Raw genomic sequence first — 17,230 nt, forward strand, 5'->3', positions numbered from 1 at the left:
GTTTGTTTGCATACGTAAGTTTTTAACTACCTACGCACGCACGCATGTGCCCATGCGTGCGCGACGATACACTAGCAAGTATAATCATGACCCGACGGGGTATAAAGTCTTGTAGCACAAGAAATAACAAGGATGCAAGTGGCGATACCAGGTGCCTGTTTTTTTTTTCTTTCCGTCTGTTCCGTGCCCGACCAACGCGCTGCGAGTGTTATCGCGGGTTAAGTGGGGTTGCGTTTTGCATGGTGCTGGGGTGTAGTGTGGAGTTCGATTTTGAAGGGGGATCGAAGGGGGGAAGGGCGGGTCCGGATGCGCCCGTTTGCGTCCCCCCTGCTGTCAAGTGTTGCCAGAGCTGTGGTGCTGGTGCTGGTGCTGGGTGGTGAAAGGGTGGATGGGGGGATTGGGGTGGTTGTGAGAGGTGAATATGTAGAAGATACTACATGGAACTGTGTGTGGAAGTGGGGATTTAGTTTGAGCTCTTCTCTTCTTCTTCTTGATTTTTCTTTTGACATGTGAACTTGACTCGGCGGTTAACACGGTCCCGGTACATTATCGTTGGGTTGTGTGCGTTTTGTTGCTTGGGTAACAATGTGCATGGTGGAGTGGTATGACGGAAATGTGGGTTTTATTTAGGCAAAAGAGACGAGAGAGCGATGCAGGTCGCTGGATTCGTTCGTTATTTGTGTGTGGTATTACTTTATTTCTTTGTCATTGTTTTTTGATCATGCGTGAATGGACGGGTAGAAATACTGGTGAATAGAGTACTAGATGTCATAGGTGGATTGCTGCCAGTGATACTTTGATGTATGCATGATGCAGCATCTATAGTTGGAAGACATAGTCGAAGGACGTAAATCTTGCTTGATGCTACATGTGTAATTTACTGGGATAAAAGAAATGAAACTACTTATTCCTTCACTATCCTCGTGTCTAAACAAACACCTTCTCCCTATTCCTACTAACATTCTGCTTACCTACAAACTAGAGACCCCAGAGATTGAACTGTGCATTTATCAAATCTGTGACAATGATTGATAAGACGCTTTTCAAGACAGTGGTACAGGTAGATCAACCTCGAAGTACTGCAGAGATATGAGAAATATGCGTGATTTGAATGTGTGAAAGTGATGAATGAAGCATTATTGTGTCTTGACTATTTTATTTTTACTCGTTCTCAAGGTATGGTGTTAGGATTTGTCATTCCAAAGGTGAACCTTGGAGATATAACATGTTGCAAAGAGAAAATGTGAAATATACTCCACCTCATGGGCTTTTTGAAGTATTGGGAAAAGAGCTACGGTGAAGCCATGGCGTTCTCGCAGTGTGTATTAAGAATGCCATTGATGGTTTTAGGTTGATAGGTAGACAAATATGAGTCTTGATTTGTTGCAATGCTGAGTTGGGAAAGATGCAAATGTGACGTTCGGTATCGATGTGGAAGAAGAACGTGTGGCCGGACTTAGATAACAGAAAGCATTTTCAAAGAATACCTAGGAACTCAAACTGAAAGCAGAAGAAGAGATGGCAAGTTCTATTTCGATCAAGAGAACATACTAAGGAGCTAGATCATTGTTTTCTTCTTCTTCTTCCTCTGTGCTAAAGTGCGGGCACCTCTACACGACTGCATGATTACTCACTGTTCAAGGATATTTTTCAGATGTGTACTATGTGCTACTAACCCTATCCACATAATCATTCACCGTTTCTATATTTCTTAGGCAGTAACAATAGCACGCTAATGACTCTCTCTAACTCCAATCAACAAATCACAAAAGTCACACGTATCACACGTCCACCCGGAAAGTATCTCGGAAGAGCTACACAATTCACTAATCACTCACTAAAAACTAGTCTTGAGACGCTTGGAACTTCTGAAATCGATAGTGCGATCACTAATCACTGTTCGTATTAAAATGCGCGCCTTTTCTCGTACTATTATGCACTAAATACTTACTAAATGTAAATACCAAGACTCAAGGAGCTAACAGTAGCTTGTTTGCTTGGCAAGGATGACAGTGGTGTAATGACGCCGAGGTTGAAGAGCTATAGCGAGGAATTGTAAGTCAACAGAGATTATCATTGTCGAAATTTGATTAGTAAATACTCAAGGGCAAACATTGGCGTGTATAGCTCTGGCACTGGGCAGAGCTAAGAAGGGTGTCGGTATGAGGCTAGTGCATAGTGACAAGACCTTAGATGTATGAAGTACGCGGTACACTTTGCCAATTGCCAATTCTACAAGAATATGAAGCTATTTAGCCACTGTAATTATGAGGTGGGTGTCGTTTGTGCTGTAGAGTGTAGTACTTGTGGTGCTTGACCACACTGAGAGGACTAATGAGTATCTGATGGAGTAGATGTATTTAGCTACGATGTGCATATTTTACTGTGATTGTTGCTAGCAAAACTGCCTGTCGGTATAACGATCAATTCGTTTGAACAAATTCAAGAAGAAAGATGGCATGGAAGAGCACATAGACTGGAGGTATCAGCATCGAGGCCAGAGAAATAACGTATCAATTTTTCCTGGGCCATGCTGTCTTCCAATATAGTCTCACAAACTCGGTTCATCAGGTACGTGCTGCATTTTGCATTAAGTCACGTCTTACATCATCACCATAATGCTGATGATCAGTATGGTGCTTACAGTATACGGGTTCAGTTCTCACATCACGTCTCATTTACCTTGGCCGTGCATATCATCTTGACAGATAGTAGATGTACCTGCATCGAACAAGGTTCTCCTCATTATATTTCTTAATGTGTGTACTGATGATTATCGCACAAGTTACCGTATAGGAATAGTAGGATTTGAACATGGGCAGTCTGAGATCAGCCCCACAGGTTAAGGTTCGCAACTAAATGCTTGTTACATCTAAGCGTGCCGACTACAACCTTAATTCTCCGGGGAGGCCGACCAGACGGCCGTACTTTCTTCATTGGGAGCTGTAGCCCCTAAAGTTAAGTATTGACCGTTGAAGACCTGGCTCAACGGGCGGACGTTGCCAAGGATTGGAAATGACTTCGCTAAAGAAATGACTATTCTCATGCACTGTGCTCGAAAAACACATAATGTTCCTTAGATCCTTCTCCTCCTTCATCTCGCGAATTCTTCCAATATCACATCGGGTATGTTTCCTACCGTCTCATTGGCACTATCACTTGGAACGTCTAGAACCCATCGCCGAGTAGCGTGGAAAGTCGGTCAGTCGTATGCGTAACTAGACGCAGCCACTTCCCCACACGGGAGAGAGCCCAGACGGAACGGCCAGCGGCCAAAACAAGACATTCCCCGATTATCAGATTATCGGTTCGACTTTGTCGTTCACCGGCTGAGACCCGCTGCTTTGGCCACCTTTGATATCTACAGGAACAGATATGGAATACCAGTAAAGATTTCCAGATATCCCTCATTGTTCAGCGATACCAAGACAACCCGGGTTCGGATGTAGGATTTCCAGAGCGTATAGATAGCTAAAAGGACCGAAGAAGCATATTGCGCAAAGGCGGGCTACCCGTATTCGGCAGGTTGGTGGGGTCGTACTTGTGAACTATTCAGAAGGTGGACAAATCATGTTTCAGTCCTCGACCTTGATGAGGCCGTGAGATTTCGGATGCAGAGAATCGTAACGTTATTGAACGATGCCCGTACGCGCGGACGCCAATGGCTTTTGTCTAGCTGTCCAGCGGTGCGATGGGTGTCATTTACCATCCGGGGATGCATGTTCGGAGCAGCAGCATCCGCCTGGGTAAGTCAAGCCAAGCGGTGTCTCCACCTCGGTTGGCAACCGAGGCGGCTCGCATGAAGGAAGGTCTTGTCCCGTGCAAAGAGGCAACGCGTGCCGACGTGCACGTTGCGACAATTATTTACGATCGTGCTTCTCCTTCGACCGTTTTCAACGGTTCGACTATGAGGTTTTAGTTGCAGACCCTGAAAGATGGAGTCGCCAGACAGAATCGAGCCCGACACACCGTCAGCTCAACCGCCCAGTCGGATAGAGACCGACCAAAACTTACCTACACCTGCAGCGCCGTCTGACGACCGAGACTCCACCAATGCATCCCACCACGACGACCATGGCATTTCATTGCGCGAAGTCGGTCCTGTATCTGTGCGACTTGAACATCTTACAGTTTCAGTCGACGAGTCGCCAAATGCCGTTGCACGCCTCTTCTCCAAAAAGAAACCACTGGGCGACCAAACCCATGTCAAGACTATCCTGGACGATATCTCGGCAGACATGCCGTCTGGCAGCCTTACTGCCATCATAGGAGGGAGTGGCAGTGGAAAGACATCGCTGTTGAATTCTATGAGTGGGCGCTTAGCCATGGGAAGCAGATTGGCCACTTCGGGCCGTACGCTGTTCAATGGCAGCGAAGACATGTCGCATATCAAAAGCGCATACGTTATCCAGCAAGACATACTCCTTCCAACTCTGACGGTCCGAGAAACACTCATGTACGCCGCGCAGTTGCGTCTGCCATCATCTGTAACCCAAGCTGAACGGAAACGGCTCGTTGAAGAGGTCATTCTCGAGTTGAGCTTGAAAGAAGCAGCTGATACAAGGATTGGCAACCATGCACACAAGGGGTGCTCAGGTGGAGAGAAGAGAAGGACGAGCATTGGGGTGCAACTCCTATCGAATCCCTCGCTGTTATGGCTAGACGAGCCCACTACTGGATTGGATTCGACGAGCGCTTTCCAGGTTATCAAGACCCTGCAGACACTGGCAAGAAAAGGGAGGACCATAATCGTTACAATTCATCAGCCGCGTTCCGAGATATGGGATCTATTCGACAACGTCATTCTTTTGTCGAGAGGCAAACCTGCATATGCTGGTAGTGCAAAGGAATGCCTACCCTACTTTGCAAAACTGGGTCACGAAATGCCACCATTCACTAATCCAGCAGAGTATCTGATTGATATTGTGAGTATTGACAACCGCAGCGCAGAAGCTGAACTTGCGGCCCAGGAACGGGTCGGCCGTGTGATAGAGGCGTGGAGAGTACATTGTAATAGTAACCCTAATGAGAAGGATGGAGCTGGCACATTGAGTGCTTCAGTTACAAAATCCTTGACGAGGGATAAGCGAGATAATCGCACATCACTCATCCAACAGACTCGTGTACTTACCGCAAGGACTTGGACCGTGACCATTCGTGACCCCATGGGTGAGTAACATCCCAAACAACAAGCACATCAAAGCACCACTAACAAGAATGTCTTCAGGTATGTTCGGCAGTTTAGTCGAAGCCATTGGTATGGCCGTAATCACAGGCTGGATCTTCCTGCAGCTCGATGGCTCCTTGACAGGTATACGGTCTCGTCAAGGAGCGCTCTATAATGCAGCTGCGCTTCAGGGATATCTCATTCTCCTCTATGAGACATATCGACTTACTACCGACATCCAACTATTCGACGAAGAAGCGCGACAAGGCGTTGTCAGCATACCAGCCTTTCTCATCTCCAGAAGGTTGGCCAGAATCTTTATCGAGGACATTCCCGTTCCTCTCATCTTCTCCCTGATCTACTACTTCTTTTGTGGATTCCGCACCCATGGAGGCCAATTTCTTACCTTTTTCGGTATAATACTGCTACACCAGTACATCGCTGTATGTTTCGCCATGACTTGCGTTGCAGTCTCGAGGAACTTTGCTGGTGCAAGTCTGGTCGCCAACCTGGCATACACTCTGCAGTCCATGGCCTGTGGTTACTTCATCCAGTCAAACACCATTCCCATCTATGTACGCTGGACCAAATGGATTGCATACGTCTTTTACGCTTTTGGGGCTCTGTGCGCCAATGAGTTTAGCGGCCATTTCTACGATTGTCCACTCGAGGGCGGACGATCGAATCCTGATTGCAAAGAATACGATGGCGAATTCATCATGGATTCGCTCGGCTTTCCAAACAATTGGATCTGGAGGCCCATACTTGCGCTTCTTGGTTTCGCAATTGCCTTTTACGTTGGTGCTGGTGTGCTGCTTAAGTTCTGGAACGCTGAGATTGCTATGGCGCGCGCAAGACCGACCAACACGGACGCTTCTGCTGGCAAAGAGAAGATGAATGCGCGACCACCCGAGAACGTAAGGACTATTGATATCAGGTTGGAAAACTACGGACTGGACGTCGAGAAGCGTTCACTGCGGAAAAGATCCACAAAGACTATTCTAAACCCAATCACAGCAGACTTCCGACCCGGTTCGCTCAATGTGATCATGGGACCATCAGGCTCCGGAAAGACGTCTCTGCTGAATAGTATGGCCATGCGACTCAAGGACAATACCGGAACGCGATATAAGCAGTATGGATCTATGACTTACAACGGGCTAATACCTGCACGGGAAGTCGTCAATTCAATTTGCTCCTTTGTTACACAGGATGACGACGCACTTCTTGCCTCGCTTACTGTACGTGAGACTCTACGTTATGCAGCTGGATTGCGTTTACCAAAGTGGATGTCTAAAGAGCAAAAGATTCAAAAGGCCGAAGAGATTCTCCTAAAGATGGGTCTCAAGGATTGCGCTGACAACCTCATTGGTAACGATCTCGTCAAAGGCGTCAGTGGTGGTGAGAAGCGTCGTGTTACGATCGCTGTGCAGATTCTTACGGAGCCACGGGTGCTTTTACTCGATGAGCCATTATCTGGACTTGATGCATTCACGGCTCTCTCTATTATGGACGTCCTCCGCGGATTAGCACAAGAAGGCCGCACGCTCATAGTAACTATCCACCAGCCACGCAGCGACCTGTTCAGTCACTTTGGAAATGTTCTTCTCTTAGCTCGCGGTGGACATCCAATCTACACAGGGCACTCAACGGACATGTTACCTCACTTTGCAGGCTTAGGCTATGAATGTCCAGAGCATGTCAATCCCGCTGATTTCGCGCTCGACCTGATAACAGTTGACCTCCAGCACGAAACACGCGAGGCCGCCAGTAGGAAGAAAGTGCGCAAGCTCATCCAGTCATGGAATCCTGATGCCTTCCCCCTTGCTCGTACTGGCTCGATTACAACACCCGCAGAACTAGGTAGCATGGCACGAGAGCCTTCGTCATTCTTTTCGGCATACTCAATCTTGATCCGCCGGTCGACGAAGAATATGTTTCGCCAGCCAGACATTATCATCGCGCGAATCATGCAAATTTTCGGTCTGGGTATCGTGCTTGCACTCTACTTCTCTCCACTAAAGACTGATTACTTCTCTGTGCAAAACAGACTTGGATTCCTGGTCGAAATTGCGCCACTCTATTTCGTCGGCAGTAAGTGCCTCTCTACGCAATAACCTTGAGCTGTGCTAATGTCATGCAGTGCTGAACAATATCGCTGTCTATCCAACTGAGCGAGACGTGTTCTATCGAGACTACGATGACCGCGTCTACGGCGTGGAAGCATTTTTCCTCACATACATCACCACCACGACGCCCTTTGAAATCATCGGCTGTCTTATGTTCTCGGTCCTCGCTGTGTTCGCTGTCGGTCTAGAACGCAATGCGAAAACATACTTCATCATAACCTACAACGCGTTTTGCATTACCAGCTGTGGCGAGAGTTTGGGCATTGCGTTCAACACACTATTTACGCATACTGGATTCTCGGTCAACTGCATGTCTGTCTTCCTCAGTGTCGCACAAGTCATGGGAGGCGTTCTTTCGCTCGACATCCCTGATTTCCTGCAAGCCTGGAACCACCTCTCGCCTGTCAAGTGGGCTGTCGGCAACATGGCACCGTTTACTCTACACGGATTAAAGTTTACCTGTGAATATTGGCAGCGCGTCAACGGACAGTGTCCTATTCAGACCGGAGAACAAGTACTTGACTTGTACCGGCTGAATAAGAATGCGAATATGAACCTCATGGCTCTAGGTATCTGCGCAATCGTGTATCGCTTCCTTGCATATGTTGTGCTGAAGATGGTCAAGGAAAGGTGGATAGGCAAACTGTGGAGGAAGATGGGCGGTGGCAAGAAGAAGTATACAGCTGAAATTACGCGTGAGGCAAATACACCTACACCTGCGTAAAGTAGCAAATGACCGACAAGAAGATTGTAAATATTCAAACTATTCAAATTGCATCTCTACCTTGGTGCAGCTGACCAGAACAAACCTAGACTTCCAAGCTTTCAAGATGAAATTCGTAATAATGTAACCCCAAACCTCAGGTAGCCATAATATACACAAAGGTGGTATCCGCGTACAAACAAAAAGTAGTGACACCACGGTAAATCCCAATCGCCCCGAAAATGAACAAGAGAATTCACACTAAACACCCTTGCCCTGCACGTGTGTAATACCGCGATTAGACCCTATGACCCCACAGATGCAGCGAATTCCCGCCAACCCTGTTCCTTGTATTATCCCAGCCGGCATCCTTCAGCGTCAGCACCTTAGACACAGCATCATTATACCTAAACGTCTGGCCCTTTTCCCACAGCCCATTCCCCAGCTCAATGCACTCAGTAACAGCGGTGCCCTCGAGCTCCTCATCGGGAACTCCATCATGGCAAATCTGAATGAGGCGATTTAGCCCAGTCGTACTAGCCGCGGCGAGCTGCTCAATTCCAAACGACGCGCCAGGCGACAACCACGGACAAACATTGCCCGTGATGCGCATGAAAATCGTGTGCTCGGCCGACTCAACGAGCATGACTCCTGGAGGAATGCCGCCGGCAATCTGCGATACATCTGCCTGTGCAGGCTGGGCGTGATGGCCGTTATTTGCATCGTGGAAGAGCGGCGCGGGACGATGATGCTGTGTCGCTGCTCCAGCACCCATTATGTTCATTAGCGGAGGTACTACTCCTGCGACGACGCCGGCGGCAGCAGGAACGTTTCCAAACGCCAACCCACCGGCGGCGGCGGGACTCCAAAGAGGCGCGGGCGCGGCAAAAGGCTGTAGCACACCTGCCATGGCGCCGGGCGGCGGCGGCGGAAAAGCTACGCCTGTGGCGTGCAGACCGAAACCTATGCCGTACTGAGCGTTGGGAAGGAAGTTGCCGGTGCGTATGGGGGCGAGGGGGCCGCCGCCTGGTGGTGGTATAGCAAAACCACCGAGTAGGAAGGGATCCATGAGGCCCAGGGGATGAGGGAGGACGGGTGGAAACGCACCTATGCCTGTGCCGAGGGGAGGGGCAATGCCTATGGGTAAGGGAGGCCCGTAGATGGGGTTATGCTGGTGGTGTTGTTGCTCGACGACTACTTGGGGTGGTCCTGCTACTGCTGCTGCTGAGCCCGGAGCGGCTGCAGGTACCGCTGCAGGAGGAGCCTGGGGAATGGGATCCCCAAAGCCGTGAATCGGGGGTGGTGGGGGGTCGCGATTGATGTTGGGGTTTTTGCCGACGTTGACAGACCAGGGGTGGCCTGGTGGAGGGCCGGCTGACATTGAACGATGAGACGGGACTAGGGGTCTAGTCGATGAGGCTGATGCTTAGAGTAACGTCTTGGTGAGATGGGCTAGAATGGCATTTGCGTATGTTGTTGTTCGGAGGCAGGGGGCTTCTTTCCTTCTGGCCTGCTGGGTGCGAAGACAGAATGAAGAATACGAGGAAGGATCATGGTGTCGTTCTACTGATAAATACATGTCAGCGTTGAGTGTGCGTTGGTGGTAGTTGCGATATGTGAAGATGGAGGTGACGATTTGGGCGAACACCCTGCAATTCACATTGCACTGTTTTTTTTTGAATGGGCATCGCCCTTTGTAAGGGTTAGTGTGTTGTGTAGAAAAAGTATGTTTGGAAGACGAACACGTCCATGCGCTGACGCTGGGTTTCCCTATCAAACAAACGACCTTAGAACCGCTAACATCTCTTGAATGTAGTGCATGAAATGAAGGATCGATGCACAGGCTAGAGTAATAATTTACAGTTTAGGCGAGTAGCTTGTGTGACCGTGTGTAACGGTAGTCTTCCTAGACCGGAAACCTGTCAGTGATGGAAACTATACATGCGGGCTAGAACGTTTGGCATAAATTCACTTGTAGACCGGGTCATGCACTATCATACAGTCCGACTGAAAGAAGGATATCGTGATAAGGGTTGAATTGAACTAAGGGTATAGATGTATATACATCGAAATGATATGCAACAGAGGTATATACAGTGAAGTGAAATCGAACCTCTAGTTCGAAACAAGACCAGCGGGGAAACAAAGTACCCGGGTCATCGTAGCGTCCGCTCAATGGCGTGTCGCGTGCCATTCAGCACACTTAGAAGGTAGCGACCTTGGGGCCGGGAACAACGTAGCTCTTGAAGTTGCTGTAGATGTTGGCAGTGTAGCCAGAGTCGGTGGACTTGACGTGTCCGGGGATCTTGGTGGTGGGAGAGGGGTTGCCGCTGCCGCCACCAGTGACCTTGATTTGTGCGCAAGAGATGTAGAATTGTGGCGGGCTACCGGGGTTGTGGATACCGAGCTGCTCGATACGGAGGAGGTACTCTCCAGCAGCGACCTGGGAGGGGATGGTGACGGAGTAGGTGGCTGTGGTCATGTTAAAAAGGGGTTCCGAGGAGATGTAGATGCACATTTAACTTACTGCTCAAGTCCCACACGGCCTGTCCACTGGAGAAGTTGGGGCCAATCTCCTTGATCTTGAACCAGTCACCGGAACCATCTGAAGAGGCGGCAGAGCTGGCCTTGCTCATGTAGAAGGAAACTGGTCCTTGGTGGTAGACAGCCTGATCGGCAGTGAAGCTGACGGTCGAGCCAGCAGCAACGGACACAGTGGTGGTTCCACTGCCGCTGTTTCCGTTGGTGTTGCAGCGGAGGTTCTTGTCCGACAGGTCGGTGACAGGGCTGTTGTTGGGCACAGGCCTGATGTTCTGGAACAGACCTCCCTTGACGCCGTTGGCAGTCAGGGTCTGGAAGATGTCTTTGGGTCTGTTAGCAGATGTCTCATCTTACACAGCAGTGTATCCTACAGTGAGCCTGAGCAACCTCAGCGAGAGCCGCAAGGGCTACAGTGGCAACAGTGAAGCACTTCATGATTAAAGTTGGAGAATGAGAGTTTGGTGAAGTGGGTAATGAATGGACTGAATGTGCTGATGATGTTGGATGAGAATGCAAGGCGAACATGCACTGATCTTATATACATTTCTTCACCTACTCAAGGGCTTTGTATCCTATATTGCGCGATTCCGCACATTTCCAAGCCAGTACAACCTTCAGGCTTGATTGGGCCAGCGGTGAAACTCGAAATGAAAGCGCGTCACAGGACTTCCATAATGGGCTTCTCCGTACTGGTAGCGAAGCCGGGACATGAGGCAGACTGTGGATACTCACTGCCGGTGGCGGTTAGCCGAGACGCCTTCAAGAGACAACCTGGTGACACAAGGTCAGGGACACCGTGTGACCTCACAGAAAGCAATATTGCGAATATAGTACTTAGTAATCTATGATGAACAGCCTATGGACATGAACGTGTCAGAGGTGATAACTGAGCGAATAGAAATGGGCAACCTTGTAAACAGTAGTGGGTCTGTGGAGATGGCAAAACCGGATTGGCGCCCATGTGGAACTGAACAATGCCAAATGTTCAAGATATATTAATATGTGGGTTAATATGTTTAGATTGTCATGGATCCAGCTAATGCGGACCTGTCGAACCGGTCGAAGGAAAAAGGAAACAACACCGTTTTCTGAATCGCCCAGCCTTGCGTTTGGAGTCGTGTGCATACTACGCCATCATGTGTAGTTGATGGCCGAGTGTTTGAGAACGCATCCTGTGCACGGATGCCGAGTCAGTGACGCCCTGGTGTGTCCAGAGTTCTCGTCATAGAACCCGACACCAAACGACGCAAAGAGGTATCGTAGAGTTACATCGGATATGAAGATAATGCAGGTGGCTCCGCGCCGTTTTTGGTCTTTTCAGAAATACTTCGAACTCCGTGAAGGCATGTCGACTGTGATTGTCGTTTTGGCGATCGACCCGGTTCCAGCTTTCTTGGTGTTTCAGGACACTGGTTGTGGACGTTCTAGAAATTAGGAAGGAAAATCGAGATCTGCAACGGTTGGACGCCTGTCGCACGCCACTGAGGGATACATACATAGTCGTGCATGCCCGCGGCGTATTCAAAGGAACGGCTCTGAACACTGGTGTTTTGAGACAGTCCGCAACGCACAACACTGCCCAGTCGATATTCGTCGCATTTCAGTCGTACATACAAGATGTGGTCCGAGTCCTTATCCTGATTATTGGAAGCGTGACATCGAGGCTGCTAAAAGAAGAGTGGAAAACAACGAGTTGTTCCTGCCCACGAGAGGCATCTTTGGCAGACGCACTGTCGCAGACGGCATTGTGTTATCGTAAGTAGAGGTTCAAAGTTGGTAGATGCGGATAGCGATGGCACATGGCGAATGGTTGAGGCAGTGTGACCCAGTCCTCGGAAAGGACAGGCAGGAGCGGGGTAGAGGGTGCACGTGATTCGTCACTTTGACTTCTCGCCTCGATATTCAGACGTCTACTACCAATCTAGCAAGTCCTCGCGGCAGTCTGCAGAGTGGGGTAGAGAGTGCACGTGATTCGTCACTTACACTTCCCGCCTCGATATTCAGACGTCTACTATCAATCTGGCAAGTCCTCGCGGCAGTCTGCAGAGCACAGATAGGTAATCCACTTGCTTATCATATAAAGACGGTGTGTTAGGTACAACGTATTTACCGCTCGCAGTAGCATGCTTCCTTTCTAAAACCTCTCCTCCAACCTTCAACTCTGAAATCTTGGAAGCTAACATTGTGTTTGCGCTACAATATATTCAATCAATATGTCTGGAGAACACGCCACCACTACGGCGCCTTGGCACCCTCTTGCTCCGTTGACCGCAGCAGAACTTCAGAAGGCTGCGGGGATCATCAAGGCATCCTGGCCGGCACATACGGACTTGCACTTCAAGGTCGTTACATTGCAAGAGCCACCGAAGACCGAAGTCCTAAAGTACCTGGAGGCTGAGCACGGTGGTAAGCTATTGCCGTCTATTCCGAGAAAGGCATTTGTCAACTACTACATCCGCAATACCGTATGTCGCGCATCGTCCGTGCTTTGCAGAATTAGGTATATGTGGCTAACTATTAATCAAAGAGTAAATTCCACGAGGCGATTGTCGATTTGACATCGGGCCGGATCGAGCGCAATCTTCTCCTAGGACCCTTCAGTCATGCCAACGGAGATAGCGAAGAGGTTATTGCAATTGAAAAGGTTGCGCTTGCAGACGAGAAAGTACAAGCCGAAATTGCCAAACTCGAACTTCCAGAAGGCACAGTAGTTATCAGCGATCCCTGGATATACGGTTCCGATGGCACTGGTGACGAAGCCAGATTCTACCGATGCTTTCTCTATCTGAGGGACCCGATGAACTCGTCCGAGGCAGATTCAAATCACTATGCCATGCCGTTGCCGATTTCCCCCGTAGTTAGCACGGTGACGATGACGGTCATTGGCATCGACTTGCTGCCTACTGGCGCAGACAATACTATCAAGCCGGTGGGCAAGTACAAAATACAACCACCCAATGAGTACATTCCGGAGGCGCAGAAGCTGCGAACGGATCTCAAGCCTCTGAATGTTATCCAGCCTGAAGGCGCTAGCTTTCAGGTTCAACAACAGGGAACGTCGAGTGTCATCTCATGGCAGAAGTGGCAGTTCAGGGTCGGCTTCAACCAGCGTGAGGGTATGGTACTCTATGATGTTCGATACGACAACCGTAGCCTCTTCTACAGGCTTAGTCTGAGCGACATGAATATTCCATACGCAGACCCACGCCCCCCATACCACAAGAAGAGCGCTTTCGACTTGGGCGATGCTGGTGCTGGTATCATGGCGAACAATCTGAAACTTGGCTGCGATTGCCTGGGCTCGATTTATTACCTGAACTCTGTCTTGTCAGATGACAAGGGCGGTGTCATTGATATGCCGAATGTAGTATGCATCCACGAGCAAGATGCAGGAATTGGCTTCAAGCACACCAACTACCGCACCGGCCGCGCAGTCGTCGCTCGAAGCCGAGAGCTAGTACTCCAGAGCATCATTACCGTAAGCAACTACGAGTACATTCTGGCCTTCATCTTCAATCAGGCTGGAGAGATCAGTTACGAGATCAGAGCAACTGGTATTCTTAGCACACAGCCTATTGACGAGGGCGTTGAGGTACCATTCGGTACCGTTGTACACCCTGGCGTGCTTGCGGCTCACCACCAGCATATCTTCTCGTTGCGTGTCGACCCTATGATTGACGGTTACAATAATCGTTTAGTGTACGACGAAGCCTTTCCTATGCCCCGATCAGACTTCAACCCCCACGGGACAGGTTACTACGTCCAGGAGACAGTTGTTGAGAAGTCTGGCGGTTACGACATTGCCTACGAGAACAACCGCACCTTCAAAATCCAGAACCCGAATGTGCGAAACCCGGTCAATGGAAAGGCAGTTGCATACAAGATCCAGGCACCTCCATTCCAGAAACTCTTGTCGGACAAGGACAGCTTCAACTACAAGCGTGCCGAGTTTGCCGACCACAACATCTACGTCGTCAAGCACAAGGACGGTGAGCTGTATGCTGGCGGCACATACACCAACCAGTCAAGGGGAGGAACTGGTGTGCGTTCGTGGGCAGAGAGGAACGACAGCGTCAAGGATACCGACTTGGTGGTATACATTCAAGCAGGCATTAATCACGTACCCAGGATCGAAGACTTTCCTGTTATGCCTTGTGAAATTCTGAAGATTCACCTGAAGCCAGTCAACTTTTTCGACAAGAACCCAGCACTGGACGTGCCACCAAGCGAGCAGGCGTTCAACAAGAGCAGCCTGCTGAGCGAGCAGCACCAGCAGCCGAGCGTGACTGCGACTGTGGGCAAGGACGGCCAATGCTGCGCACCACAGAGTGCGAAGTTGTAGGATGTTTAGGATACTAGATGACGAAAGAGCCTGTTATGAACCTCGGGTCAAGATTGTAAAATAGTAGTGCTATATAGAAATGGATATGACTAGAAATGATGCGAATTGCTTAGGCCGTGTGAATGTTGGCAAGGGTTGGTGAGAGGAGCAGGGCTGAATCGCGTGGCCGCGGTCCGACGCGCCAAGCCCTGGGCCTAGTTCCGTAGCTCGAAGGCCATGGGTGTTCAAAGAAACGTGAACTACCTTTGTCCTTCAAACATCCACACACCTACTTCACGCCCACATTTACATACTCTCCTACCCCGCATCCTATACCTGGTGACCAGATTCAAGGCATTATGGCGCCCAACGACAAGGCGGGTCGAGTGGTTTTCATAGGAAATATTCCATATGGTATGGGACACTGCGGCTTCAACGCGCAGGCGCGCTGCTAACATGGTTAACCAGGTGGAACCGAAGAGCTTATTGTTGAAACTCTCGGTCGCGTTGGACAGGTTAACAACTTTCGGCTGGTGTATGACAAGGAAACGGGACGACCCAAAGGCTTCGGCTTCGCAGAGTTCGCCGACGCGGACGCAGCAGCTTCGGCGGTGCGCAACCTCAACGACTACGATCTGATGGGGCGCAAACTGAGGGTCGACTGGTCCAACGAGAGTGGCTCTGGCGATAACGCGCCCTCGAGCCGCGACCCGAACACGCAGGCACCCATGGGCATGAACGGCCAGCCAGCCGCAGTACCTCCCCCAGCGCAGCCATCGAGCACACTGGGTCCTCTGCCGCCAGGTGTCGAGTTACCGCCCAACCTCACATGCCCCGACGCCATTTCGCGCACGCTGTCTACACTTCCCCCGGACCAGCTGCTTGACATTCTCTCACAAATGAAGGGGCTTGTTATGACGGACCCAGCCAAGGCGACGGAGCTACTGCGACAGGCACCGCAGCTAGCGTATGCCATTTTCCAGTCGCTCCTGCTCCTGCAGCTAGTTGACCCGCAGATTCTCACGTCGCTCGTGGAGACATCGGCGGCTCCCGCCCCAGTGGCGCAGGCGCCGCCTGTTCAGCCAGTGCAGCAAGCTCCACCACAAGTAGCGCGACCGCCTGTGAACTATGGTGGATATCCGCCCCAGGTTGCGCCCACACCTCCACAACCCCAAGCGCCCACTCCGCAGCCCTACGCACAAGCTCCACAGCCAGCTCCGCAAGCACAACCTGCGGCCCTGGACCAGCAAGCGTTGTATGCGCAGGTCATGGCCCTTACACCGCAGCAGATCGACCAGCTGACGCCCGAGTACCGAGCGCAGATTATGCAGATACGGCAGATGCTTATGGCAGGAGGACGTCCGTAGGCAGGGTGTTTTGAAAGAAGCAAGAGATGGAACTTTGTGTTGTTTAAAGGGGCCGCGGACTTTGCGGGCGGATGAGTAGAGGATGTATAATGCATAAATACATACATGGACACTAGTATGGGCAAGCAAAAGGAGGGTCAAAGCCCCCCAGATGTGGTTTGGGAGCTTTGTGGAGGCATGCTACCTATGTAGTACGCAAACGGCAGGGTACGGGGGTGTTGAAGCAAGCAAGAAGCATTGGAGAGCGGCTTGTACACGTCAAGTGGTGGAAGGGGGAGTTGGGTGAGGAAACCGAGCCAAAGGCAGGCGTGGGACGAGTGAGGCAACAGACGGCACGACTCAGCACGTCACGGCACGAGGATAAGATGGTGGTGGGGGTTCCTTGGGCCGCAATTGCACCGGACACTGGGCGCATATTTTTTTCTTTTCTAGGCAGGGTAGGCTGCGCCCTTTGGGGCGGACTTTATTAGTTTCAGACTTGATACCCGATGGAGAAGGCACAGTAGTGGAAGAATAAAAAAAAAGACTGAGCTAATGAGCAAAAAAAAAGGCAGTGGACGCGGCTACTTGTTTTGTTTTATTGTTGCGACGCGAACTTGGCGGCGCATTAGCTCTGATGGAACAGGTGGGACCGTTTAGGCTTGGTGGGAGTGGGCATGGGCATGGGCTAGTGGTCGAACAAGAGGCCAATGCGTGTGGTGGACGGGGAAGATTTGCAGAGTGCAGGTGGGCGTGAGAGGGCTACCGATGGATGGGCGGCGGGCATGGATATCATCAGCGTCATGAGCATGCGCACATGGGCAGCTGCTTGGCACGGTCTTTTGGGGTGACACACGGACGGACAGGCTGTATGTACGCACACACATATAGTAAGTATGGAGACGACGTGGTGGCCGTTGACGCGCCCGTAATGTGTGTGGTGCGACAGTGCCAGCTGCCAGTAGTCCATCATCGCCAGTCGTCAATCGCCAGCCGCCCTCCGCCCTCCGCCCTCGGCCAGCA

At 50.5% G+C, this 17,230-nt stretch overlaps 5 protein-coding genes across 5 annotated transcripts; 3 read left to right on the forward strand and 2 right to left on the reverse strand.

Annotated features, from left to right (window-relative positions):
- Positions 1-4,307: 4,307 nt before the first annotated feature.
- On the forward strand, positions 4,308-8,020 carry COCVIDRAFT_104598 (hypothetical protein; the record flags this gene model as incomplete). The annotated part of the gene is made up of 3 exons (XM_014699079.1): positions 4,308-5,169; positions 5,228-7,261; positions 7,311-8,020. The coding sequence occupies 3 exons, from the start codon at positions 4,308-4,310 to the stop codon at positions 8,018-8,020; spliced, it is 3,606 nt and encodes a 1,201-aa protein (XP_014554565.1).
- Positions 8,021-8,297: 277 nt separating this feature from the next.
- On the reverse strand, positions 8,298-9,380 carry COCVIDRAFT_28387 (hypothetical protein; the record flags this gene model as incomplete). The annotated part of the gene is made up of 1 exon (XM_014699080.1): positions 8,298-9,380. The coding sequence occupies one exon, from the start codon at positions 9,378-9,380 to the stop codon at positions 8,298-8,300; it is 1,083 nt and encodes a 360-aa protein (XP_014554566.1).
- Positions 9,381-10,202: 822 nt separating this feature from the next.
- Positions 10,203-10,975, reverse strand: COCVIDRAFT_104556 (lytic polysaccharide monooxygenase; the record flags this gene model as incomplete). Its single annotated transcript, XM_014699081.1, has 3 exons — positions 10,203-10,471; positions 10,527-10,862; positions 10,912-10,975. 3 exons carry the CDS (start codon positions 10,973-10,975, stop codon positions 10,203-10,205), a joined length of 669 nt encoding a protein of 222 aa, XP_014554567.1.
- A 1,778-nt stretch (positions 10,976-12,753) lies between these two features.
- Positions 12,754-14,882, forward strand: COCVIDRAFT_104597 (hypothetical protein; the record flags this gene model as incomplete). Its single annotated transcript, XM_014699082.1, has 2 exons — positions 12,754-13,005; positions 13,068-14,882. The coding sequence occupies 2 exons, from the start codon at positions 12,754-12,756 to the stop codon at positions 14,880-14,882; spliced, it is 2,067 nt and encodes a 688-aa protein (XP_014554568.1).
- A 338-nt stretch (positions 14,883-15,220) lies between these two features.
- COCVIDRAFT_104559 (hypothetical protein) lies at positions 15,221-16,228 on the forward strand (the record flags this gene model as incomplete). The annotated part of the gene is made up of 2 exons (XM_014699083.1): positions 15,221-15,275; positions 15,330-16,228. The coding sequence occupies 2 exons, from the start codon at positions 15,221-15,223 to the stop codon at positions 16,226-16,228; spliced, it is 954 nt and encodes a 317-aa protein (XP_014554569.1).
- Positions 16,229-17,230: the final 1,002 nt, after the last annotated feature.

Source organism: Bipolaris victoriae (genome assembly GCF_000527765.1).
Source record: "Bipolaris victoriae FI3 unplaced genomic scaffold scaffold_67, whole genome shotgun sequence".
NCBI classification, from domain to species: Eukaryota; Fungi; Ascomycota; class Dothideomycetes; order Pleosporales; family Pleosporaceae; genus Bipolaris; species Bipolaris victoriae.